This window comes from Euphorbia lathyris, chromosome 1, assembly GCF_963576675.1.
Source record: "Euphorbia lathyris chromosome 1, ddEupLath1.1, whole genome shotgun sequence".
In the NCBI taxonomy this organism is placed as follows: Eukaryota; Viridiplantae; Streptophyta; class Magnoliopsida; order Malpighiales; family Euphorbiaceae; genus Euphorbia; species Euphorbia lathyris.
This window is the reverse complement of record NC_088910.1, coordinates 95,526,009-95,552,180: the sequence shown is the minus strand read 5'-3', so window position 1 is coordinate 95,552,180 and position 26,172 is coordinate 95,526,009. Positions and strand designations below refer to the sequence as shown.

Sequence of the window (26,172 nt, the reverse complement as noted above, 5' to 3'; positions counted from 1 at the left end):
TAAAGTGTCACTAAATTATGTAAGCAAGTTCAGGGACAATAGACTACCTAAAAAAATTAATAAATCAAATTAAATAAATTAAAAGTAAATATAACATTTCAAAACATACAAAGAGAATTAATTTTTTTTTAAAAAATATAAGGACTAAAGATATATTAAGTCAATATTTATTTATATAAATAGAACATCAGCATTGTACGCAAATTATACCGTTTGTTAAAATTAAACTATCAAAATTAAAAAAATATTCAAATATAGCGTGAAGTTAATTATGAACGGCTTATCCATATTAATACTTTAATATCATTGGTTGTTAACATTTGAACGAGAAAGAAACGAAAAGAAAAAATGTAGAAAAGTCCGTGTTCGGTAATTATCATTATCCGTTGAGGACTTTGTCTATTTTCGAACCATAATTTTCTTCTGTTCATTGCTATATATTATCAGTAGGCTACGCCGACCATCCATACAATACAATACAGCGTATATACGAAAAAGCTCTTCTCTTTGTCGTTGCGTGTGGCGCTTTCTCTCTCTTTCTCCTTTTATATATCTAAGCTGCACCTTCAACAATCAATTATTATCTTCTCTTCATTTCTGGTTCTTGGGTTTGGGTTTTTCTCTATTTCTACTTTTTCCGTCTGCCTTTAACTTTGTTTTTACCTTCCTTCCTGGGTCTTCAATCAGTATAGCAGTAATCTTTTGAATTGATTGCTATAGCGTTCATATTTCGTTTTATTATTGATATTGGGGACCTGGGTTTGATTTTCTTGTTTCTTCATAGCTTAAAAATCTGAGGTATAATTGGAATTGTTTGTCGTCAATTGTCTATAGTTTAAAGATTCAATTGATATAGAAGCTTGATTTTGAAGTTTTGTTATCTTTCTGGGTTTTAAGTTCAATTCGTAGTTGATTTAGTACCATCTGCAAAGAGATCTAACTATCAAGAAGTTGGGTTTTTCAAGTTTTTGTTGTTTGAATATTGGGTTTATTTCCCTGTTGCTGCTGATAAGTTCGTTGTAGAATAAAGATTTTGAAACATCTGATTTCAGCAGGTTAGTTCTGTTTCCTGTATATCTTACTTGAATTTCATTTGCTTAATCAAATAATTGGAGAATTGTGAAATTGGTTTTGACTAAACATTTATTTTTATTTTTTGTTTGTAGGGAAGCAATTCTTTGCAAAGATTCAAATCTGAATTTGGGGAAGTTATCAAGATAGTAAAAAGATGACAATTGCAAATCAAGCTCCAAAGAAGGAGAGGAAGTCAAGGAGGAGCAAATCGGTCAATGAAAATGCTCCCTTATTACCCAAAAAGCATGAGGAAGATGGCAGTTTCGATGAGTTTGATGGAGCTTCCTTTACAGGGGCTGTGTTCAACTTATCAACTACTATAGTTGGTGCTGGCATCATGGCCCTGCCTGCTACCCTGAAAGAGTTAGGCCTAGGGTTAGGGATTGCCATGATCATCTTTATGGCCTTCTTGACTGAGGCTTCTATTGAGATGTTGCTAAGGTTTAGCAGGGCAGGAAAATCTGCTTCCTATGGAGGACTTATGGGTGATGCCTTTGGAAAATATGGGAGGATTTTGATGCAAGTTGCTGTTTTAGTTAACAACATCGGCGTGCTTATTGTGTACATGATCATCATTGGTATATGTCTTTAATTCTACATTTGATTGATTATCGTGTCATAATTTGTTGGTTATCCTTGATTTTCTAACACCATTTATAATTGTATTTAGTGCTTGAGCAAGGACTGAAATTGTTCTTTGTTTCCAAAAATTTCTTACTTTAGGTGATGTTCTATCTGGAACATCTTCAAGTGGAGTGCACCATGCTGGTGTGCTTGAAGCTTGGTTTGGACAACATTGGTGGACTGCAAGAACCTGTGTCCTTATTGTCACAACACTAGCTGTATTTTCTCCGCTTGCCTGTTTCAAAAGGATCGGTTAGTAGTATTATGTCTTAATTGGAAAAGATTGATGCTTTACTTTTTCTAGTTTCTGTTACCATATTCTGAAGTTTCATGTGCTAAAAATTTGTGATTCTGATATTGATCATGCTATTTTTTTTTGCAGATTCATTAAGTTTCACCTCTGCTTTATCCGTTGCTCTAGCAGTTGTGTTTCTTGTAATCACTATGGGAATAACAGCTGTCAAGTTGATAGATGGAAGTATAATGATGCCTAGATTGTTACCGAATCTTACAGATATGAGTTCATTCTGGAAACTATTCACTGTAGTCCCTGTTCTTGTCACAGCATACATATGCCACTACAATGGTATGTAATGTTATAAATGCCTCAATTCGTATCTTACTTATGTAGACAATTGATATAAGTGGGATGATGATTTGAATATTCTTATGGGACCAATTGTTTAAGAATTACTTGCACTTCTCTGTGAATTCCTGAATTGTTTCTTGAATAATTTCGTTAATTTATGAAAAACAACTAAGCTAGTAATGGAAAGGTCATACATTTTTATATTTTCCCTCTGGCTTATAAGTGGTATCTATCTACCAATGTCTGCAATTTAAAGTCCTCTCCGTTATGATGTCTTTTTATTGGAAGTTGGTGCTATTTCATGCAAATGTGTTCAGATTAATATTGATTAGCAAGATACTTTAGAATTGGGTGCTCATATTTATTTTTTACCTAATTGTTGAGTTTGCAATTGTAAGCATTCAGTTGACAATCATTGACTGATTTAGTGCTTCAATTGCAGTCCACAGTATAGATAATGAACTGGAGGATTCTACTCAGATACAATCAGTTGTACGAACATCACTTGCTTTATGCTCTAGTGTCTACATAATGACCAGCATTTTTGGATTCCTTTTGTTTGGCGATGGAACTCTGGATGATGTGCTTGCCAACTTCGATACCGATCTCCGCATTCCTTTCGGTTCCCTGCTTAATGATGCTGTTCGTGTTAGTTATGCTGCTCATCTCATGCTTGTATTTCCGGTCGTCTTCTTCCCCTTACGACTCAACTTGGATGGTCTCCTATTTCCCTCAGCGCGGCCTCTTTCTCAGGAAAACATGAGGTTTGCATCAATCACCATTGCGCTCATCAGTGTCATCTTCTTGGGTGCCAATTTCATTCCAAGTATCTGGGATGCTTTCCAATTCACTGGAGCAACTGCTGCAGTTTGCCTTGGATTCATTTTTCCTGCTTCCATTGCTCTAAGGTGCGTTTGTATCTTTATAACTTGAATTATCAAGTTCTATGTTCTGTTTTTTTTTCCCGATTAACTTAATGCTGTATGTCGCGCTGATTCATCTTTGGCATTTCAGGGATCGTCACAATATAGCAACCAAGAAGGACAAGATCTTGTCCATCTTCATGATTGTCCTTGCCGTATTCTCAAATGCAGTTGCTATCTACAGCGACGCTTATGCTTTAATCAAAAAGAGTTCCTCGCCTCGTGAATGATCAATCTAGTGTAGAGACCTGATTGCTAGAATTTATTGAGTCCAATTTCAGTATCTGAGTTCTCCACTGGGGTCTAATGATTATGAGTTAATAAGACGCGCACTCAGATAAATGTATAAAAGCCGGGTTGATAAAAAAGATGAAGAGTTTTTGGACCAATGTGCATTTGGTTCTAGTTTGTGTTCTTCTTTCTTGTTCTTCTTCTTGATGTGAGTAAGAAATGGAACTGTTGAAACTATTATATATGTAAAATTGACATTTGTGAGCTATAGGTATCCTCTTGTTGTATGATTTTCCAATTTGATGGTATAGTCTATTAAATCAGACTTTCCGGTTAGCAATTACATGTGGACTCTCAACTTGAAACTACAGTTTATATTATAGTCTAGGTATATGTTGCACTGAAACGGATATCATAAAATGTTATTTTATTTGTTGGGAAATGTTATTTCTAAAAAATAGCTAGGAAATGGAACGAAAACGGATACAGAACACTAAAACGTTACAATAGAAAAGTTTCCATGCAACAGGTCTAGGTAAGCTAGTGTTTGCTTCTTAAAACGAACCATATTTGGTATTAATGGATTCTCCAAGATCTGAAAAGTGGACATGAAACATGATCCCATTAAAATCATTCTCTGAAAGGGTGAGCAAACACAATCTGCTGGAAGTTCTTAGCAAACTCCTGAATACTTATAATTAAGCCTGTTAGGATGAACATCAACGTAATGATATTTTTTTTTTCAAGCAATTAGTTGTTTCTATCAACATACAGCTAGCGAACCAAAGTTTCTAAATCCCTGTCCAGATACCTCAAAGACAGCACCTAGTCAAATGTTCATAATCATGTAATGAAATATATATATTCCAAATGATTATATATAATATAAATGTTTAAAAAATAACAATGGTGTAAACATCAAACATAAGCTTGAATAGTTGTCAATTTATCAAGAATAACAGGATCAGAATCAAAAACTCCATCTCAGGATCCACCACTTGGACAGACTCTGCAACTGTTGAAGCAAAGAGATATTAGAAGACGAGAACAAGTACTTCAATCAGTGAACATACAGTCTGATTTGAAGTGTCCAACAGATTAAAAGATAAAGCAATTCTGAAAGAAGTTGAAAAAAAAATATCAAACCCTTACAAATAAGAAGAGAAAAAACAAAAGGAATTTAAAGGCATGTACCAAATTTGGAAACCAATTTCAAAAGTTTGTTCATGTTTGGCACATTTTCTTGGAATGTAATTTTAAGAAGCTTCAAAACTGTTATGCTAATATATGACTAGCAGAGAATGATGATGCTAGAACTAGCAAGTAGGTTTATAACTTGCAAAGAAGCAACAAAACAATTAAGGACTAACACAACTGGTTATAGAAAGTTAAGGACTTCTCAATACCGAGTCTGCCGGGAAAAAAAAAAAAAACATAGAAGTTACATCACTAACTAGAGCCTCTAATTTATGATGTCTATTTACACACAAAGCAGCATCTAATGGATACATATTTTATAATTATGGGTTTCCGATATTGGCAACAAAAGGAACCAGCCTTCTATAATCTCTTCTCCTCCCTAGTGCACAGTTGTCCAACACTCGCCCCAGGATCAAACGCGTATTCTGCAAAGCCACCTCTCTTGGTGGAATTCCTGACTCAATTCCAGAATGTGAAGCTGGTGTGGAAGTAAACGCAAACCCTGATCCTACTGCAAATTGTAAGGGTCCACTCCGAGCTTTAAATGACGTCTGAGGAGCAAGCATCTTATCTTCAGCACCGTTTTCATAGGACCCTGACTCGTGCAGGTGCGAACCTGATAATGAACTACAGCTTTGCAGAAGAGCTTCCAACACACACAGTGCTTCCCAGCACAATGTACTCTCAAGCAGCTGGGACACAATTGCATACATATGAGGGCTTTGGGAAGCATCCATTGGAGTATGCTGGAGAAGAGCTTTAAGCATGAGGAGTATCACACGCTGGTATTCAACTGGGCCTTTCTCCAACAGCCTTAGCAAGTGCCCAAATGCCAAAGCTGAGTGTTTAGGAAACCATTCATTACATAATAACGGCGAAACACAAGCAAGGAGGTTCTCTACGCTTTTGATCTCTCCACGGGCATAAGCCACAAAAACAGCAGCCAATTCATCCAAGGATTTTGCTCGACACCAAAGTGCAATGTTGTTCACGACAGAGCAAGCCTTTTGCCACTGCTGATGCAGAGGTGATGTAGGAGCCACTGTTGTATCCTTACTGAGCTGCAAGCAGAGCCAAGGAAGTAAGCCTGCGATGTGCATCAAGAGCCTTGTTTCTGCATCCCCAAATATGGAGTCACATGAGTGCACTGTGATCCGCGAGAGAACCTCAATAGAGACACCATGACTAACAGTGGACATGAGTCCTTTAAGCACAAGAGGTTGCACTCCTTCAAATGTTGGCAGATTCCCATTGGCTGATACTAATGATTCACTTCGTTGAAAATCCCCAGTGTCATTCACAGTATCAAACTCATCACGAGGCATGCTTGAAAGAAGCACATTTTCCGTTGTTCTATCCCGGAATGATAAACGGTCAATCACACGGAAGAAGAGTTCCAACACTTGACAGTACACATGAACAAAATCTGTGTGCATCATGGCTACACAGCCCCAGAAAAGTTGGGGATAAAGAATTACCTTTTCTGGTTCCATATTCTCTACCATTACTTGTAATGTCAACAAAATCTCCATAATAAATCCCAAAACTGGGGGCACTGGATTACCGAGGCATCTGTGGAGGCATCTGAGGAGTGATACACATGTATCACTTGTGACACTAGGCCGCAATGCACGATAGATTTGGTGTGAGCGGCATGCAAGGTGTCTTGATGTGCATTCCATGGCCCATTTGAGTGCCTCATTACCCCAGGTCTCACGAAGATCTCCTTGAAAGAAGATAGCATCAACCATACTTTGGACAAGAGCTGACAAGAGTGCTGCACTAGGAAGCTCCGTTCTTGTAACAGAAGGATCCTCATTTTCCCACATCATGCTCCCTCGTTTTGACTGAACATACTTGATCAGACTGACAACCTGTTGCTTATTCTCTCCATCACTGTTCTCTACCTCATACAGTTCCAAGTGTCGTCCTGCAAGTGAGTACAGTAGATTTACAAGCAGACGTTGGCAGTGTTCAAGCACAATATCCTCGGAGCTATCCATCGAAACAAATGTTACATGGAAAAGTAGAGGGAGGTGTTCACGGAAATCTTCATCATTCTCATATGCAATTTCTGCCAGTAGAATTAACGCTATATCTGCATGAGTTAGGGAATGTTGTTGATGTCCCTGTAAGGCTGATTGAAGTTCTTTGGCATTAACACCATGCATAAGCACTCCAGGATGTAACCCATCTTCACCAGAGTTAGGAGTGTCAATGAGGTAATCTCCACTGTCCCGAGAAACATGGCGGCTCCGCAAACTTCCTGTTGAACTTCTAACTCCCATTAAAGGGCCTGACATATTCACCAATGACGGAAGGAGCTGACCTGACCGTCCTGTGGTTACTGGGACAACATTAAGGTCTGGAGGCATTGGACTCAATGGGCCTGAGACACTACGCCCAGTCACTCCAGCTGTTCGCCAGCTAAGACTTCCACTTGTGTTTCTGAGAGGACCATCAAGGGAACCACGGACAAGTAATGGTGACATGTGCGGCTGAGTATCCACAACAGAGGCAATTTGGGCCACAGCAGGACCCTGAGAGAATTCCAACACAAAATTTCCATTTGGATCACCCTTAGTTGCACTTGACACAACTGGTTCAATGCTATCTTCCAACATTCTTTGAGCCAATTGGTAAACCAGGTGATCAATTGTCCTCTGTGGACATATCCGTGCTAAATATAAGCTTACCCGCTTTGCAACTGAGAAATATGTGGCAAATGCACCACTTATTTCAGCAGATGCATTTGAATCACAGTCTTCAATCCCTTTTGTGATCAAGAAGTCTAAAACTGGGCTGATGTTCCTTGGCTTGCTAGCAATTGTGCTCCATAGTTTTTCAATTTCATCTGGGAACTGGTCCCCATGGCGCCATGTTACATAGTAAAGGCTCTTCAGTAATCTTTCACTCCATCCTGAATCCTTTAGTTTCCAAAAATTGAGGTTCTCTATCCATGGAGCCATACAAGTTAGGACCTGATGCTGAGCAATTATATCAACAGCATCAAGTTGCCTCTGCATGATCTCCTCGCAAAGAAGCTGGCTTAATTCTGGGTGATCTTTGGCAAGTTTACAAGATAGTTTGTACTGGAACTGTTGATATGAATCAGGAAGGTTGCCAACAACAGCAGCTCCATAGCTTCCAGAGCTCTCAATCCCATCCTCAGCCCACTCGCGGACTGAAAGTGTTTCAAGCATCTGAAGGGCATCATCACGGATTTGTCTATTTGGGTCCACAACTTTGTAGAGGATCAGGCTCAAAAGCCTCTGTACTTCACATTTGGGTATCTCTTGGCGCATGTAGACCTCAGCTAGTACACTGAAGTAACCATCAGCGATAGCAGCATCAGAATAATAGCACTGCAAAAAATAGTTTAGTTAATCAGCTGCGTGTAATGGACTTGAAATCACATATATTTGTACTGTTGATAAAGATATTTCAAGCACAGATGGGACAGTTAAGCATGAGTAGGTAGATAAGCAGAATAACTGAGACAAGAAGGCAAATCAAACCAACATTTAAACATTCCAAACATTTTTTTTTATCATTTCAGACATCAGCTCTCCTGATTGAGATGCACAGATTTTTCTGATTTTTTTTGTAGTTGAAAATGGAGCAAAATGTATCACCATTAGCTTCATAATTCCACTATGGAATAAGACACACGAAAACAAATCAAAGGGCAAAGTAATACCTGATCAATGCAAGCTGGAAAAAGGTCTAAATTTGTAAGAAGAAGATTTTTTAAAGCCAATTTTGCTAAGGAAACACGATGCTGGCCTCCTCGATGTCTGTCACGGCCAGCAGTTGGGCGCCCGCCTTCTCCTATGTACTTGGAATAAGATGGAGTAGATGGAGAATAACCAAATGGAGCCCTGGGTGCAGGGTCATTGAATAAACTGTTGATCCAAGATATTACTCGGCCACTCATTTTTCTTGCATTATCATCAAAGCAAGGCCCATACAAAAGTGAAGCCATGGCATTCATTGAGGCCCACTGGATTGCCTCAATCTGTTCATTCAATTCTTTATCAAATGAAATTTTGTCTACAGAGTCTTTTGAACGGTTGTGCTGTGAAGCCTTATAGCGTTCAACTTCACGGCGGTAATCACTAATGCCATCCTGACCCCATCCACTACCAGTTTCATCACTCCAAGACAAAAGAAGATCAAATAAACGCTTTCTAGTTCTTTGATCAAACTTCTCTGATTTCGAGTCAACAAATTCAGGTGCAAGAGACCTTAGAACAGAAGCAAGTGCATAACGGAGTGGTTGTTGCATTTCTTGAAAGTTCTCAGATGATGCTGTTAAAATCTGTCTTGTTGTATCATCAATGAATCTGAGATAATGGAGACGGAAAACAGGTTTGCGGCTCAGCGTGCCGGGCCAGATTTTCTCAGCCACAGTGCGATATATATTTGCAATGTGAATACGGAGTTCTTCACGGCGAGATCTTTGAGACTGCAATAATACGAATTTGACATATTCTATTAGCCATCTGGATCAAAATCTAAAGTTTGAACGTAAAGCAATATGAAGTGGTAAAAATAGGATAGTGTATATCTCCTTTTTCTATTTTGGCAATATGCAATAGCTACAGGTTAAGTGACAAGTAAAAAGACAATTTAATGGGGCTTTGACTAACTAGGCTCAAATGAGCTTTGAAAAGATAAGAGAAAAATCACTGTAACACAAAACCAATTATTGAATGTGATATTGGTATGGTGCATGTTGACAAAATGGAAATCAACCAGAAAACAGAAAACTGAAACAATACTGGTCAGGATATTGAGATGACCAATTAAATAGATAATTTATCTGTTTAAGTATAGAAACTGAGGAGTCACAAGACAACTACATTTATCCGTTTGAAGTATAGAAACTGAAGAGTCACCATGCATAATTAAGCTCACAACCATAGGTTGAAACCTGGCCAATTCTATCCCAACTATTTTTGTTTGTAGTCTTTGTCTTGTGCGAGGGCGAGCCTTGGCGCAACGGTAAACGTTGTTGTCGTGTGACCAAAAGGTCACGGGTTCGAGTCTTAGGAGCGGCCTCTTGCCAAATAAATTGGCAGGGGAAGGCTTTCCCCAGTACACCCTTGTGGGTCCCTGGACCCTCGCTCAGCGGGGACGCGTAGTGCGACCGGGCCGCCCTTTTTTTAGTCTTTGTCTTGTGCAAGTTATCTTGAACAGGAACTGCAAATGATACCAAGCACAGATTTGACTGTAGCTCATGCTGCAGTATAAATTCTAGCTCAAGCTTCATAAACCAGAAAACCCGGGTCTCTCTAGGCACTCCACAACATTCATATATGGTTCACAAATGCAAACAAGCCTAAATCAAGTCAAGATTCTTTTTCTTTTCAACAATTTAGGTAGTCAATACAAGTCAGAATCAATTTAGACATTCAAAATGCACTTATAAGTTTCAATATACTCCACGATATTTGCTAATAATTTGTATAATCACAAGTATGATCTTTGGGGTTATACACCAGGGTATATCCAAAACTGACACACACACACGCAGAAATTTAAAGAAAAAAAAGGTTTCCATGCTAACTTCGTCTTAGCAAACAAGTTTTTAACTTTTTTCTTAAAAAAAATCCAAACTCAAGATGGAACATTTAATAATCTTATATACAAGTGATGTCATGAATCTAACTGACTTGAGCATTATGTAAAGAAACAGAAAAGTTTATGAAAATCGTGAACTTGGCTGATTACCCTTAACTGGTAAGCTCAAGCAAGCCAACATCTGGTCAAATCTGTGGAGCATCTCAACTACGATATGAGCCTACTTAAGAAACCTATGCTCTCAAGATCACTATTTTTATGTGTAATTTTCCTAAAAAGGTCATATAAGCCTCAGATCTCTGAGTCTTTCTATATGGTCAAGGGAGTTCAGTTCACACTGCTTTGAAGCAGATTCAAGACAGCTGATGGCTATTTGTAGCATATTAGAGATCTTCATGAATAGCAAACTACAATATATTTCCCAATTAGCAGTCCTAACGCAAAATCCAGTAACACAATCTTGGTATATGACTCGTATTCTCATAAAAGCTACATTTAGGCGCTTGATGAAAGATTTGTACCTTCCACTTAGGTTTTCCCTCAGTTTCTGAAGAAACATCATCAATGAAAGACGAAAGGTCACTGAACATGATTTCACATGCTTCCAGGTGTGAATGACCAAGAGCCATGGTGGCTGCTTGCTGAAGAAGTCAAAACAACCAATGTAAGCATTCAAAACATATTTAAAAGCATGGAAATGCAAGAATAAAATAGTCAATAATCTCATTAGTTTATAAAAGTAAAGAGGAGCGCATTCACATACAAAAATTAGCATATAACAGTTTGAAGAAATAAGATAAGAATATCAAAGTCAGCAGGGTTAAGTTAACAAATATCTAAACTCTAAGAAGCCCATCGATGCTAATTGCTAACACAAAAAAGACCTCAATACTGCTGCATACAGAAGAAATTTCATATAAAAATTAACTGGCCAATGTGGCAAGAGGAGAAAATTCCAGGTCACACTGAAGTAGAATGAAATACAGCATTCCAAAGTAAAGTATTTGTGGTACTTGTACATGTTAAGAACGAACAAACTCAATATTCTGCATGACCATTGACCACTAATACTTTCAAGATCAAGCTTATGATAGATAATTCGAAAAAGCTATTTAAAGAACCAAACCTTAAGATACAGCATGGGAGTTTTGATTGATCCTTCGATCTTGTTTGGCATAGTTATTTAAGACTATCTTCATGTTCTTTCAATTTTTAATAGTATGAGTTAAAGGTGGAATTCAGGGGAACACAAATGGAACAGGAAGAGAAAGCGAACCATGATCTTGATTGAGAGAGCTCAAATTTTCTCTAATTGCTCCAACTTGTTATTTCCGGGAATTGGGATGTACTAAAGGTGCAAGACACCGGTGTAAACCTGAATCTTTTATTTCTATGTTAAAATGGTGAAGGTGAAACTTGCAAGATATATTCACAACATTTTCTTTCCTTAGCATTCCTCCTCTACCAAGCTTAAGGCATTTTGTTCTCTTCCCTTCTCAGTTAATGAAACATCCAAACAAGGGAAGGACAGGTACACATCCAGTCCCTTCTGCCTGTCACTCTTGTCTCCTCCTTTTATGAACAGCCAAACATGGCATAAATGTTCACTAATTGATCTAACAAGTAGAAACATACTCATTGTCTGCACAATAATAACCACATCTCACAAACATGCATTGAGAAGGAGAAAATAATTCTCCATATAAAGATTCCATCCGAACTTGACCAGCAGCTATTTTATCATCAAAGCAGTTGAGATAAACTGTATTAGATGACATACCCTCTCTTTAAAGAAATAGGACAAAACAATAACCATTAGAAGGCAAGGTTGCAATGTCTAATCAAATGCCCAAATAATCTTGTACCAAGCCTCAAGTGAAGGGAAATATGCCCTATTAATAGATTCCAAATGTACTTCATCATTACTAAAACTCCTATGAAGTAAAATGTGTGATTCATTCCTCTAACATAACTTACTATGTTTGCTTCAGATCCAGATTTTAGTGAGGGGAAAATATAACGGTAAAGATCTTTGGTTGATGCTAAGCCACCAGCTTCTCTGCTATCTGGTGGGCATGAACATGCAAACATTGCATACATGAGCCACTGATCCAGTTTGTTGTCTGCATCCTGTGATTGGTGAGCCTTTCCTCCTAATTCAACTGGCGTGATATGTGCAAGACGTTGAACAACCTCTACCCTGCCAATTATATTGGAGTAATAATGTTTATACTGTGTTCTATATTACAGAAATTGATAAAACCAACAAAGTTTTATTGAACAAGGGCATAAGCAGGTTACACAATTACACGCCATTCTCGAGTAAATATTAATCAGTTATCCTCTACTTAATTCAGGTTCTGACTGAAGCTAATTGCTTACCGCTAAGCCTTTAGAGAACTTGTTCTTAGGTCGAAACATCTAATAGAGTTGGCAAAACCACTGCTTATAGGTACACACACATTTTAAAATGAAACAAGGTTTGCTACAGGGGCTCACACGCTATCATGCAGTTAGTAGCCAGAAGTAGCAAATCCAATGAAGCACAAACGGCTAAGCTATTCTGTTTACAGCAGCAATGCAGCATGCAAGATGTTGTGTCCAAATTGAAGGCTTAGGTTTTTTATAGGCTGAATTAGTTGTGCAATTTATTCTCTTGTAACAAAATCCTATTTGTTACTGATCTTAAAATATAATTAATTAATGACTAATATGGGCAGGGTCCAAATTCATGTGCTAAAATATCCCTGATTCTAGAATTAAGAATATTGAGAAGTATACTATAATATAAATTCATTATATATGGAAAAAGACAGGACCAAGTTAAATAAAAATATTAACTTAGCACTTCAATTTATTTAATGAATATTTGAATAACAATTTTGCTTCTCTTATTCCTTTTTTCATTTAAATGATGATAATAATAATTGTTTCCTTTGTAGAACAATCTTGAAGTTGGTTGCTTGATACTGGGATGTCAATAATCTCAACCGCAATAAGATGTGGGTATCAAACTAGTTAACCATGAATTGCAGAAGAAGAAAAAAGTTCATGGTATCTTAATCCTCTCCAAAATATTCAAGCCTCTATATTTCCACAAAGAGAATACCACAAAGTACACAATCTGGTTGTTAGTATTTGTCAATGAAAGCAATTCATCAGCATAGGATACAGGCAACTACAGCACAGAAAGATTTCACAGTAGACCAAATAAAAATGCAATATGAATGCATGTAAATCAAGCGTTACTTACTTGGCTTCCTGGACAGAGTTTGGGCAAAGCTCAGCTGCATATTTGACAAGTTCACTAAGACACCGAGCCCACTTGTTCTTATCAGGACTCTCAAATATTATGGATTGAAGCGTAACGTCAGGAGGAACTGCATCAGATTCTCTCCTAAAATCAAATAGACGGCCATAATCCCAATAGCAACACTGAACAATGTCATCCTATGAAATGAGAGCACAAACTTGAGAGGAGAGAATATTAACATTTGCAACAGTTCATCTTAAAGAGAAAAGTATACTATTACTAGAATTGATCTTTACGTAATATATAAGCATGGTGAGATTGATTAGTGGTATAACTCACCCCATGTTCCTCTAAGACATCAATTACAAATATTGGTTCTGGCTCAAGTCTCAAATGGTCTGCTTGCCCACGAAAAGTAAGGTCATGTATGTCATTCCTCAAGGCACGTACACAGCGCAACAACTCCAAGGCAGTATGCCTAATCTGACTATCCACAGAGCTAAGGAAGATTAGACCAACTGCATCAATCTCAGATGCTCGAAAATCAATAACATCTGTTGGATGAAAAGAAGACTTCTTGAATCCAGCAGTTCGCTGTACCCCACGCTTTGAATCATCAGTACTAGATTCTAATTTATCATCAAGTAGACAGGCTCTCCAAAAGCGCATTAGTTCCAACAAGCGACCTAACGAAGTTTGAATGAGGAGAGGGAATTCATCAGGAAGCCGAAGTACGAAGTTGGCCATCCCTCTCATAACAGCAAAACGACGATGAGGAAGGTATCTAACAATTCGATTCAATACTTGCACTGCTTCTTCTCGGACACCAGGATCGATACTTATGCCATGTTGTGGGATTATTTCTGTAATCTTATCACTTCGGCCAACTTCTTCTATCAGGTAGGGTATACACTTTAAGACCGATCGAAAGAGATATCCTTGAGACTTTTCCTTGGTTACAGCATCTGGAGAGAATCAGTTTATTCAATGTGAGCCATTGCAGCCAGAGTGGAATAACATGCAAGCAATACGGCCAAGAAAAAGAAAATCATGAACAGAATCGATCCTTCAAGTAATCGTTTTGGCCCATGTAATTGCCTAAACTTTGATACTGAGCCCTTGTATTTCAATTCTGTGAAATTCAGCTCATGTACTTTGATTTAAGTTAATTCTAGCTCCTCATGAATGCTTCTGTCAAATGTGTGGACTCACTCCGTAAATGGTAAAATCTATTAGCTAATACACACGCCACTTCATGGAGCATGTATCACACGGCTGATGAAGGGGCTAAATTCTGATCAAAATAAAAAGTACATGGACTGAATCTTAGCATATTGAATTTCAGAGGCTCAATATCAAAATTTGAACAGGTACAGGGGCAACAAGTATCCTTTTGCTGAATTGATAAAAGTACAGTGGTGACAGTGTGAAAACTGAAAACAGACAGTAAACTACCCATTGGCAAAGAAAATAGGTATAGGCATTAAAAAAACATAATTAATTGTGTAATAATTAACTCAGTATATTAAAGCTCACTGAGCAAGTTTATTTTTTAAGTTCCAAACTGATAGTCAGCCAAATGAGCTCTTTTCAAACATATTGAGCCAAACAGGTAGAAGTTTTGGTGCATTTCTCTTTTAAGGCCTTTGTCCTAATTATAGTCAGTATCAGTCCTCCAGCCTATCAACATCCATGTTCTTATTAACGGACAACACATACACTTCGGCATCCGCTAATCCATCACTTCTCTATCTTACAGATTTCCAACTTTGCAGTTTTCTGACCACTCATAAGACCAAGAAAAGAACTCATAATTCAAAATGCCAAACCAGCATCATGTTGAGCAAAAGCTTGCCTATTGACAACTACGCCAAACCAAGCACAGATTCATATACATTCTTCTGGAATTCTTTAGAACTAAAATGATTCAATGAATTCTAAGGGACTATACTAAATCACCACTGTACTAGCAGAAAATCGGTGACATCAAGAACAATATATAAACTCATCAAAGAAGCGGAATGAACAACTCAAAACAAAACAAAATTAGAGTAGAAATAAAGTCAGCAATCAGATTGGCCGAGAGACAAGTGATATGATGCTAAAGTAAATTTACGTTCATTTAGGATTTCGCACAACAAATAGTAGAAAAATGGTCATTGCTTGCTGATACAGATTTTAGTTGGAATCAAAGAATAAAAATTACCTATAGTGGTCTTTGAAGAAGTCAAAAGAGCCTGACAATACATCCTATGACAAGATCTCAAAATTGACTCAATGGCAGCCTTAACTTTTGGTATGTAGTGGCCAATATCATGCCCTGCTCATGTAACAGGAGTTAAATGATGCTTAGATAGTATGACAAGGTACTGTATTATATTCATGTAAAATGACCAGCAATCACTTACCTTTAAATATTTCCAAGCCAACATGTTTGCTTGAAGGTGACATGACAATGGCAAGCAAAGCACGCAGACCAATAACCTTTGCTTCACTTGGACTATCTTGTTTCAGCAACTCCAATATCATATGGTTCATTGTGAAATCAAGGTTATGTTCAGCAATAGTAACACAAAACTCAACTAGTTTGTCATGTTGGACATCCTGAGTGAGCAGTCCTTTCCTCAAAACTGTTAAGAGTTGAGAAGTCACGCTGTCCAAGTAGTCCCATATCCGATTTGGGGCCTGACTAGCAGCATGAACACTCAAGTAAAATCTCAAAACTCGATGAAGGCAATCCAGGGCCATGAAACGATGGTTCTTGTCCTACACAATCAACATACATCCTATCATACAATTTATGAAGTAAAACCTCATAAATTCATTACCACATTCATCCAACTGAGAAGATAAAAACACCAAAAAAATCATGAACCCTATCTTACATTGAGTGATTGATCAAACAAAAATATGATATTCACAAAAGTTGTGCCAACATCAGTTGCGCGAGCAATTTGTTTGCAACATGATCGTTGAAAAGAAGTCTAACAGGGAACTTCACTAAATTCCTTCGTTGTCTAGCTTATTTTAGAAATAGGAGTAGCTCAAAAATTTTAGTTATTGACATAATTTCTTTTGGAATCCCTGATTTTACTTTTGTGGTTTTTATGAATCCTTGTTGGTTTAGTAATGCATAAAAAGCTTTTAATTCAAATCATTAGAGGGTTGGGACAGTTTTTTAAGTCAAAAATCTTAAAGGCCGTAGTTTGAATAGCTATTACAAACAAAAAACTTATGTCGTTACTTAATGCTTGAAATAGAAAGAAAAGGTGCAAAAACAGCAGAAACCAAATTTTAACTGGTTTCTCTAACTTTGATTTCTAAAAAGAGGAAAACAGAAACCAGATAAGGAATTGCTACCCTAAGGTCCAAGGATTTTTCATCCTGTATAAAATGTTCTGGAAGGTTAATCTGTCAATCAGTCAAAGAAACCTTTGCAATTATTTTTCTGGAGTTATGCAATTCAATTCTCTTCTAAGGTGTGAATGCAAAGCCAAAGAAAATTACTTGCAACCTAAATCTGTCAATCCTAGTATATTGTGTTTACTGTTCATTTGCACCATATAAACCTGTTCAGTTGAACTTTAACTTACTCTTAAAAGCTTGTAAAGTTGCTCCATATGAGGACCCAAATTGCTGTGAAAGATCTGGGGGTCTCCAAGACAAAGGAGAAGAGTCACCAAAGGGTAGCCAACCTACAGCATTGACTTAATATTAGAACATAAGCATGCACAAGCACTAGGGGATTGTGGTGTGGGGGAAAAGGGGGGGATGGGGAGAAAATTATTGCAATACAAGTTCAACAGGAATCCAATTAAAAAGACATGTAAATTAATCAGAAAAAAGTTTTGAATAATAAAATAATATGCAATAGAGATGTCACTGTCGCTGATATAACTAAAGGAATCCATACTCCTCCATAAAAGTTGCTCGTAAAAGCTTACATAAGTAGTTAGTATAAATCCTTATCCAAGTTCTGTCCTATCCTTATCTATCACATGCATATTGTCTAACTTAATCTACAAGCTGTTAAATGTATCATTGAAAAATATCTCAAAATCTTCTAATCCATTATCTTTAGAGCCAATAATAGCTGATTCTGAAATCTAGTAGATCAAAATGAAGATTTGACTGAAGCAAAAATTTCAAACGTATGCTCCAAAAGAAGATTTTACAGAAAATGGCAGCAAAGAACCAAATAAGCAGGGGAAGGACTACAAATTGCATTGAGGAAGGTCATCCCACAACCCCATCCAATCCCCAATCCCCTCTTCCCTCCCTTCCTCTGAGATCAAAGTTTGAGGGAAAATCTCAAACACGTGCTCCAAAATAAACATTTTACAGGATAGGACAGCAGAGAACCCCATAACCAGGGGAGGAACTACATATAGTTTAAGGGAGGCCACACTATGCCTTTATCCAACCCCACCTCAGCTCTTGCCTACATCCCTGGAGTCTGAGATTAAGGTTCTTTCCCTGCAAATTCAATCAGGTTGATGCCTTCCAAGTCTCAAAAACTCTTGCAAATTGTAGATAACACAATAACCAAGTGGTTATTTCAGCATCCAAAAAACCAGTTCAATAAATGGCAATATGCAGTTGTTTATAAATTTCATAACATATTGTGATCTGTAGATGTGAAATATGCAATTGTTTATAAATTTCATACTCCCTCCAGTCTCAAATAGATGTCGTTCTAGGATTTTCAATTGGTCTTTTTTATGTGTTGTTTTGTATTACCAATGCACTTTTGATAATCTTTTGTCAAATGTACCCTTATAGAGAGGTTTAGTAATTATGCAGACAATTCTAATTAAGCCATTATAAATTTATAATTAATAAGAAAGAGAAATTTTGCATAGAAATTAGAGTTTTAGGAGATAAGTATTAAATGTAAATTAGTCATTTTATTAGTCTAATTAATATTTTATTGGTCTTAGTGAAAAACTTTAAACGGAATATATTAAAAACCGGAGGGAGTAGCATATTGTGATCTAGAGATGTGAATCAACAGAGTGAATTGGGAAGCCATGACACATAATTTCAAGGCCTAAAGAACTACTCCAAACTCAATTTGTAAATCATTATTGCACAACTTTGTGAGTTTTCAAGTTTCAAGATGATATCTCAGAACATATCAAGAGTTATGGTACTATCTGCAAATTGATCTATGCAGAACACATAGAGCTTTTAAAATGGTCTAAGAAAAACTCATTGCATCAAAGAGATTCACCAAGTAACCTTATTCTCAGAAATTGCACAGACTAATCACCTAAAAAAACTGAGAAATAAGAAACCATTTCATAAACTATATTATTTATTAAATAATTAAACAACAAAGAACTGGAAGTCCAGAAAAAGCAATTTATACTAAAGTCCACTCACAGCTATATGTTTACTTTGTTTGTCCATCCAATGTATAAGTTGCACTCTTATTCGCCCCACGGCTTCATACCACAGCGTAAGTGCATTATCAACACCTGAAGGGGGCCACTGGCTTTTCCCACCATCTGCCAGTGGAGCAAGGATATTTGAAAGCATATTACATAATGCATGGTACAGCTCACTTTTGCGTTTATTTGGAACGCGGTTAAGAGGGTTTGCTTTGGCCACAAAGGAAGCCGATGCATTTAGTCCCCCCTCAGTTTTAACCTGCCATTCAAATTGATGGTTAAATCCTTCTTTCCGTGCTGTTCCGAAAAATAATAATTATACACATACCCCAAGTTTCAAGTAGCGCATCCCATTGATTATACTCAGTGTTTCACTTCGGGCAGCATTAGCGTCAGTCCGACGAGTGGTTAATTCCATAAAGTAGCGCTCAGTTACAGAACTAAACCTATAGAAGAAAACGGAAAGAAAAAAACACCGTAACTATTAGCCAATCTTGTAGTACAGAAGGGGAAAAAAATACCTGCGGCTCGAACTACTCCATTAACTGAAGATCATTTACAATTTCCATATTCAAACATCACGTGCTAGTGCAAAAGACCGAGAATTAACATGGAAAATTATCCTACTCTCCTTTTCTCTCTATCTCTTTACCCTTAACCCTTAATTCTCCCTCAATCTCAAATGCTAGAAATAACATTCATTTTATTCAAAGAGATTTTCATTGAAGACTTCATCAATAGTTACACAACTTAAGATTGTGAAACTACAATGCATATGTTCATTTTATTCCATTGTTTTCATTTAACACTTCTCACCAAAAAAAAAAGGAGAAGAAGAAGACAAAGACACCAATTTCTAGACATATAATTACACGGATACTAAACTAAGATGCACCATAAAGAAATAAATAAAAATAGAAGCTGCAGCATTGAGGATATAAGAAAAAAGCAATGAATTTTGATCTTATGCCAGTAGAATCTTATAATGGAAGTATGATATTCATGATTATTCTTCCCAGCAGGTAGCAAACAAAGAAATCAACTGAATGGGTTTAATGCATAGATGAAACGAATTGCAATATATTCTTGACCAATGATGCAATGGGCTCACAGGAAAGCTAAACTAGACTTGAGACAAAATCGTAATACATGATTTATTGATGAAAGTAAACCCAAAAATAGATGTGCAAAATAATATGTATAAGAAAGCTACAAGTAACCATGGAAAAAATTAGAATAAAAAAATAAAAAACCTATCTTATTATTAGCAGTTTTGAACTGAGGATAACTGCTAACAGTGTCAAACATTGTAATGTGATGGATGCTTACCTGATTCGAGATAAGGCACCTAACAGCTGTGAAACTAAATCCAGAAGGAGCCCTCTTAAATCAACCAATGAAGGATATTCAATCTGGCTAACAACCCTGTAACAAGAGCTTTCTGAGTTTATATTATTACATAAGCACAAACGAGATGCTAATTTTCATTGATCTTTATGATTGATTTTTGGAAGTTTGTCATCAAGTTGTTATGACTTAATAGACATAACGACTACTTCCTGAGTGCCAACTATATGCTTCCTTCTAGATTAGGGAAAACTTGATCCAAGTAAATCACTAGCACCAGTATGCACAAAACAACTTGAAGATTCCGTTGCTTATATATCCTCCCATTTACAAACACACCATAAAAGAGCCTCAGAATGAAACTTCCATATTAAGGAAGGCATTAAAAGATCAATTGAATTGATTTTCATATATGTAAAACTTGTGATGCAATCATTTTCATATATGTAAAACTTGTGATGCAATCGTCATAAATCATTGAGTACAACAGAATTTAAAAATTTCGTAACTCATCTATGGTATTCTCACCTGTCAGCATTGATTAGCCAATCAAATACAAAATTTTCAAGCCCGGACCAAAGCTTCTCTGCAGTAAAACAGCGAACTTTCTTAAACAATACCATGAAAAAAAGAAACAATGAAACAGGAAATTATCAAGACAAACCATTAAGCCCTTCCTGCGGACAGCACTCCACAAAGCGAATACATGCTGAACAAAATATACACTCCACTGCAAGCTGATCCCATCAGAAAATTAAGAATCAAAATCTACAACAAAAAAATCATACTTCTCTGAATAAAAAAAAATTACTGCATATTGCATTCTCCTCATCAAAGTAAAACATAAAGTGATAACTAGACTCTTTAAACAAAACATAATTATCTTTATCCAATAAAGTGATCCTAGTATACAGAACATGGTTATGGCAATTTAAATTATTCCTTCCATCATACAGATTATCCTTAAAGAAAAAGAACGACTTCGAGAATAACAATACACCTGTACTTTGCCTACAAATCTAGTGCAGCATTAGTAATCCATAGATAGTCACTGTTCCATTCCATGGCATATCTGGCAAAACCTTTAATTTGGCATGCAGGTTCATCCTACAAAGTTTGACTGTTTGTCTTGTAGACTCTAGAAGTATAAAGAAGGAAATTACACATAAGAATGCTACTTTTGCATGAGTTAAGTGTATCTGGTTGAAAAAGGGAACACATTAAATATTGTGTGCCGGAATTCATTTATCCAAGTCACCCTGAAAAATGTAGGCTATATTTTTGCAAGAGGTGGGGGTATTTCACTGTGCCGACAAGTACTTTAAGGAGGTTTGTTACTTGATAATCCAGTTGGGTTGGATATTAAGTATTTTACATCATGCATATGTTGATCTAAGGAGGAGATGTAGAGGAGCACATACAATCGTTGGAAACTCTTAAAAATGTTAACTAGGTAATCCATCTAAATGCCTCAATAAGAAGTTTAATCCCATCATAAGTGTAAGTCAAGGAATATTTATCTGAAAGAACTCAATTTTACAGACTCTCAAATACTAGAATAAAGTTATTAATGAATAAAAATATATAAGTTATTAATGAATAAAAATATATACGAAAAAATTTGAATTCTTTACCAACCTTTCTTTGGAATGTAGAAGCATCATTTGCGCCTTTCGGAGATTCACTGAAACAAAGATTTAGTAAAGATAAAACTCTTAGCATAGAATAATAGATCATTAAAGAACGTTTATGTGTGATATTGGATGAAGAATTTAAAATTTGTCCACAACTCTGTTACTCTGATGCACAGTCTAATATAAGAAAGTGAAGAAAACATTTGGTCCAAATAGGTTGGGGGCCTCAAAGTGCAATTCTTAGTTGAGGGCTTGATGTGCAGTAGCATCCTGAAACTGTAGTTCCCATATTGCAAATTCAAAGTGCAGTGCCATTTTCACCTTAATGGAAGAGTGCCAAATGAGTCTATCGAGGAACCTTTGACCCATAAGCTTAAGTTGATAGGTAAGGCCCAAGAACATGTTTTATATATTATCTCTGACACACAAATGTTCATTGGGCTTGAAGCATGTACAACACATACCCACTCTACCATGTACTGAAATTTCAACAATAAATGGCGTTGTCCGGATTTGAACCCTCGACCTCTAGAGAGGCTTTAATACAATGTCAATGAACCATTTAACCCATAGACTTAAGCCGATAGGTAAGTCGCAAGAATATGTTTTATATATCATCTCTGACAGAGCCATTCATCTCACATATGAAAACAAGGTATTTTGGCTCTTGTCCATGCAGAAAACAAAATTGGCAAGCATAACCCTCCCTCATGGCAGTTGAATATTGAGTTCTTCACAGATGGTCTTGTTTTACAAATGAAGCAATTATTTTCTTTAAATATAGCTTTCACTATGAGCAATAAAAAAAAGAAGCTAATGGTTGTTAATTAATTTGCATGTGCCCCAAACCAATGACAGAAATAACTAATATACAAAATGTATGCAAAATGAATAGTCCAATGCAATGTAAGATTTCAATTATTCATTGTCCAATCAATTGCATGTATTTCTAAAAAAAAATACTGAAGTAGAATAGTAATTCAAATCACATTCAAACTGACTTGAAAGTAAGTTTGAACTCATATTGGTTTTTTGAGCCACATGAACCTCTAGACTATTTTAGGATAACAAGAAAACTACTCAAGTTGAAAATGATTCTTATTCAAAGGACTTGCACCAATAGACTAAAAAATCCAAACTGATAGTGGCAATAAACCGAATCCTCCTCAGCCCAAAACAAAATAGCCCTAAACAAGTGACTATATGTTTTTCCCTCCCTTAATGACATTATCTTTTGCCATCTAAATGTATCAAAACCAAGTGAAGTGAATATAAATTGTTAGGGGTTTTTTGGGTATATATATATATATATTAAAGAGAAATAAAATTCTTGATAATATAAATTCCTGGTGGCTAAAAAATACAATATAATTGTAACAAGAAAGTACAAGAAGGGGGCTCAATAGTCACATACCTCTCTCTCCACTTTAGAAGAGCTTCTAAAAGTGGTACAGGAGTATGACGTGCAATCATAGCTAAGGAATCCAGAACTTGCTCATACGCAGGATCTGACGGTCGAAGGTACTGTCCATCCTGCATATCGCCATGTAGCACCAATACGGAAAAGGAACCCAGTCGATGACAAAACAAATTGGGAACTATTAGAACCAAAAACAACAAATAATAAAAGCATAAAAGTGTATCAAGTTATTATTTTCCCTAATGAAACCATGTCATTCGAAGAAAAAAATAGAATCAACAAATCATCGTGAAATTTATACTGAAATTCAATGCTCTTTGAATATGCCATATTATCAGTAATTCGAAGACCATGAAAAAATTATGCAACAAAAACAACAGTTAGATTGAACTCCTATAGCCAACTATTGATATATTTGGGCAAAAGATCTTATTAGTCCTCCTCTGTAGAGAGCCGTTGTTATATCGTTCTTATATCCTTATGGAGAAGAGAACTGCAAGAGAAAAACCTCTGCTTGGAAAGCAATCCTATGTTGCCCAGCATATATGACTATAAGGGCAGTGGTTGCCATTTCCACACCGTCTAAGATACTACGGAGAACAAATTCCATGTTTTTTAATTTAGAGCAAAGAGGAGAGCCCTTTATCTGATAAAAAAAAGAGAGAAAGCAAGACACAAGTATGCGGAAAGGAAATCCAATGTTCTTGAATTTATAGCAAAGAGGAGAGTCCTTTATCTGATAAAAAGAGAGAGAAAGCGAGACACAAATAGATACAATATCATTGAATAAATCTAATGCCTGGCAAGAATCTGCATGATAGTAGAATGTAGTATATATCTGAATACATACCAAAATAAGTACAAAGAAACGGCTATAAAACCACGTATCCAACAGATTTCTCATAACAGGCTAAGATTCTTTTAAATCTCAAGTAATTAATGAATTACCAATTGAAGAAACTTCCATAATAGCCTATATTGGCTCATTAGATTAGCCGAAATGTAACGCCTTCACCTAGTAGGTTTAGTTATTTGACATTGCATTGGAACTTCTTACACCAAAAGGTACAGTTGCACCCATATGGATAGTTAAATTTTCACCAAATGGGCTTTTGTATGCAAGGTGTGTTAGAGAGAAAAGTATTCTTGAACCTCTACACACAAACTTGAACTTTTCTTTTGATGATAAGTATGCAATACTCTATCCACCAAGCAACTATTTAGCATCAAACTACAGTTCATCAACATCCTTAGAAACGATATCATAGTCAGAAGCCATTAAATGAGAACCCTACAAGTTTTATTAACTGAGCAAAAAATTGAATCTGGATTGCATTATACGCCAATAAAACTTTAAACAACCCAGTAGAGTTCATCCACACTAAAGCAAGCAGAACTAATACTACATAACGAATTAAACTGGAGAATCCATTATTCAGATAAAAAAGTCTCCCCATATTAATTTACCCACAATTTATTTTCTTCCAGAAGTAACAAAATCATTGTCTTTATTGTTCTTCATTAACACCGTGCTTAGAAGAAATTATATAATGTATACAAAATGAACAAGTAAATGAAGAATCAATAAAAAAAATTAAACTATGCCTAAATTTGGAAAGTATTTAGAATAAAATTGCCCGAGAATTTTGTTTTTGTTTTTGTTTTTGTTTTTGTTTTTGTTTTTGTTTTTGTTTTTGAAGGTATCAACCTGAGCTTGAGCTGTTTCGATACGACGCCTGGCAAGTGGAAGAAACCGTTGTAGCAGCGCATCGACGATCAGCTTCGCGGCGCTTCCTGCCTTCATCTTTATTATGATTTACTTACTAACCACAGACTAAACCCATTAAACACCAGAAGAAGAAGAAGAAGAACTCAATTCTGTGATTTTCCCATAAAAGGCAAATAATCCAGCAAAATCAACAGAGGATCCTCTGTTTCTTCTCTCTCCGCTGGATTCCCTAAATTAGATTGCAGTCAAAACGCATTGTCGTTTGGTGAGCTGCTATATACCGCACCCAAATTCCGGTGGACCGTCCATTTTGGACATATTTGCCCTCCTCACTTTTTGAAAGAAGAAAATAGAATTTGCTCAAATCCTCTCTACTTTCCTTACATTTTCTGTCCAAAATCATAAACACAAACAACAATAATTAAAATTATGAAAATAATTGATATGTGACAATTGGAACCTCGAAAATGGATGATTACGAGTCGGAAACATTAAAATTTATATTTTTTTATCAAAGAACTCATGAAAATAATACATAAAAATAGAAGAATTTTTAATTTTTCGTCACAAAAAATTTAGTGATTTAGTATTTTTCGTCAATAAAATTTTACAATTTTGTATATTTCAAAATTTGGCCTAAACGGATGCATCATACAACCCGACCCATGATGGGAACGGATGCGGCGTACCACCCGACCTATGGTGGAACGGATGCCGCATCCGTTCCAACCATGGCCGGAACGGGTGCCGCATACCGTCCGACCTATGGCGGGAACGGATGCGGCGTACCACCCAACCCATGGTGGAACAGACGCCGCATCCGTTCGACCATGGGTCGGACGGTATGCCGCATCCGTTTAGGTAAAATTCAAAATTTTCTCTCAAAATTTTTTTTTTCTCAATTTTGACAATATTTTTATGGCAAGGGCAAAATTGTCCAATAGAGGCGGTGCTAGCAATTTTGGGTGCGATATATAGCAATATCGTGGATAAAGATCAATTGAAGGTAAATTCCACCAAATAGTGATCAATATTTCACATTTATTTTAAAGTTGTCACTCAATTTTATTTTATTTTAAAAAAACTTAATATATTACCACCTCCTTGAACTTCTCCAAAATAGTATATTGTATTCCTAAATTTTATAAGTATCTCATTTGCTCCCTAAA

At 36.4% G+C, this 26,172-nt stretch overlaps 2 protein-coding genes across 2 annotated transcripts; one reads left to right on the top strand and one right to left on the bottom strand.

Moving 5' to 3' along the window:
- The first annotated feature begins 477 nt into the window (after positions 1 to 477).
- Positions 478 to 3,784, top strand: LOC136207594 (amino acid transporter AVT6A-like). The gene is made up of 6 exons (XM_065998753.1): positions 478 to 1,055; positions 1,167 to 1,652; positions 1,798 to 1,950; positions 2,081 to 2,284; positions 2,730 to 3,195; positions 3,302 to 3,784. The coding sequence occupies exons 2-6, from the start codon at positions 1,229 to 1,231 to the stop codon at positions 3,438 to 3,440; spliced, it is 1,386 nt and encodes a 461-aa protein (XP_065854825.1). The 5' UTR covers positions 478 to 1,055; positions 1,167 to 1,228; the 3' UTR covers positions 3,441 to 3,784.
- A 919-nt stretch (positions 3,785 to 4,703) lies between these two features.
- On the bottom strand, positions 4,704 to 25,217 carry LOC136207578 (uncharacterized). Its single transcript, XM_065998752.1, has 17 exons — positions 24,983 to 25,217; positions 23,269 to 23,387; positions 21,859 to 21,904; positions 20,885 to 20,957; positions 20,749 to 20,806; positions 20,203 to 20,298; positions 19,202 to 19,319; positions 18,866 to 19,132; positions 17,074 to 17,175; positions 15,889 to 16,246; positions 15,687 to 15,800; positions 13,820 to 14,445; positions 13,481 to 13,677; positions 12,205 to 12,427; positions 10,749 to 10,868; positions 8,342 to 9,109; positions 4,704 to 8,006 (listed from the first exon to the last, which is right to left on the bottom strand). Exons 1-17 carry the CDS (start codon positions 25,076 to 25,078, stop codon positions 4,962 to 4,964), a joined length of 6,426 nt encoding a protein of 2,141 aa, XP_065854824.1. The 5' UTR covers positions 25,079 to 25,217; the 3' UTR covers positions 4,704 to 4,961.
- Positions 25,218 to 26,172: the final 955 nt, after the last annotated feature.

Bases quoted from the DNA above. Each gene is read 5' to 3' on its own strand.
- LOC136207594 (XM_065998753.1), top strand. From the start codon at position 1,229: ATGACAATTGCAAATCAAGCTCCAAAGAAGGAGAGGAAGTCAAGGAGG. The intron at 1,653-1,797 runs GTATATGTCTTT...TTCTTACTTTAG, and splicing joins TGTGTACATGATCATCATTG to GTGATGTTCTATCTGGAACA. The intron at 3,196-3,301 runs GTGCGTTTGTAT...TTGGCATTTCAG, and splicing joins CCTGCTTCCATTGCTCTAAG to GGATCGTCACAATATAGCAA.
- LOC136207578 (XM_065998752.1), bottom strand. From the start codon at position 25,078: ATGAAGGCAGGAAGCGCCGCGAAGCTGATCGTCGATGCGCTGCTACAA. The intron at 19,133-19,201 runs GTATGTGTATAA...TTTGAATGGCAG, and splicing joins TGCGCTACTTGAAACTTGGG to GTTAAAACTGAGGGGGGACT. The intron at 13,678-13,819 runs GTGAGTTATACC...CTCATTTCATAG, and splicing joins ATGTCTTAGAGGAACATGGG to GATGACATTGTTCAGTGTTG.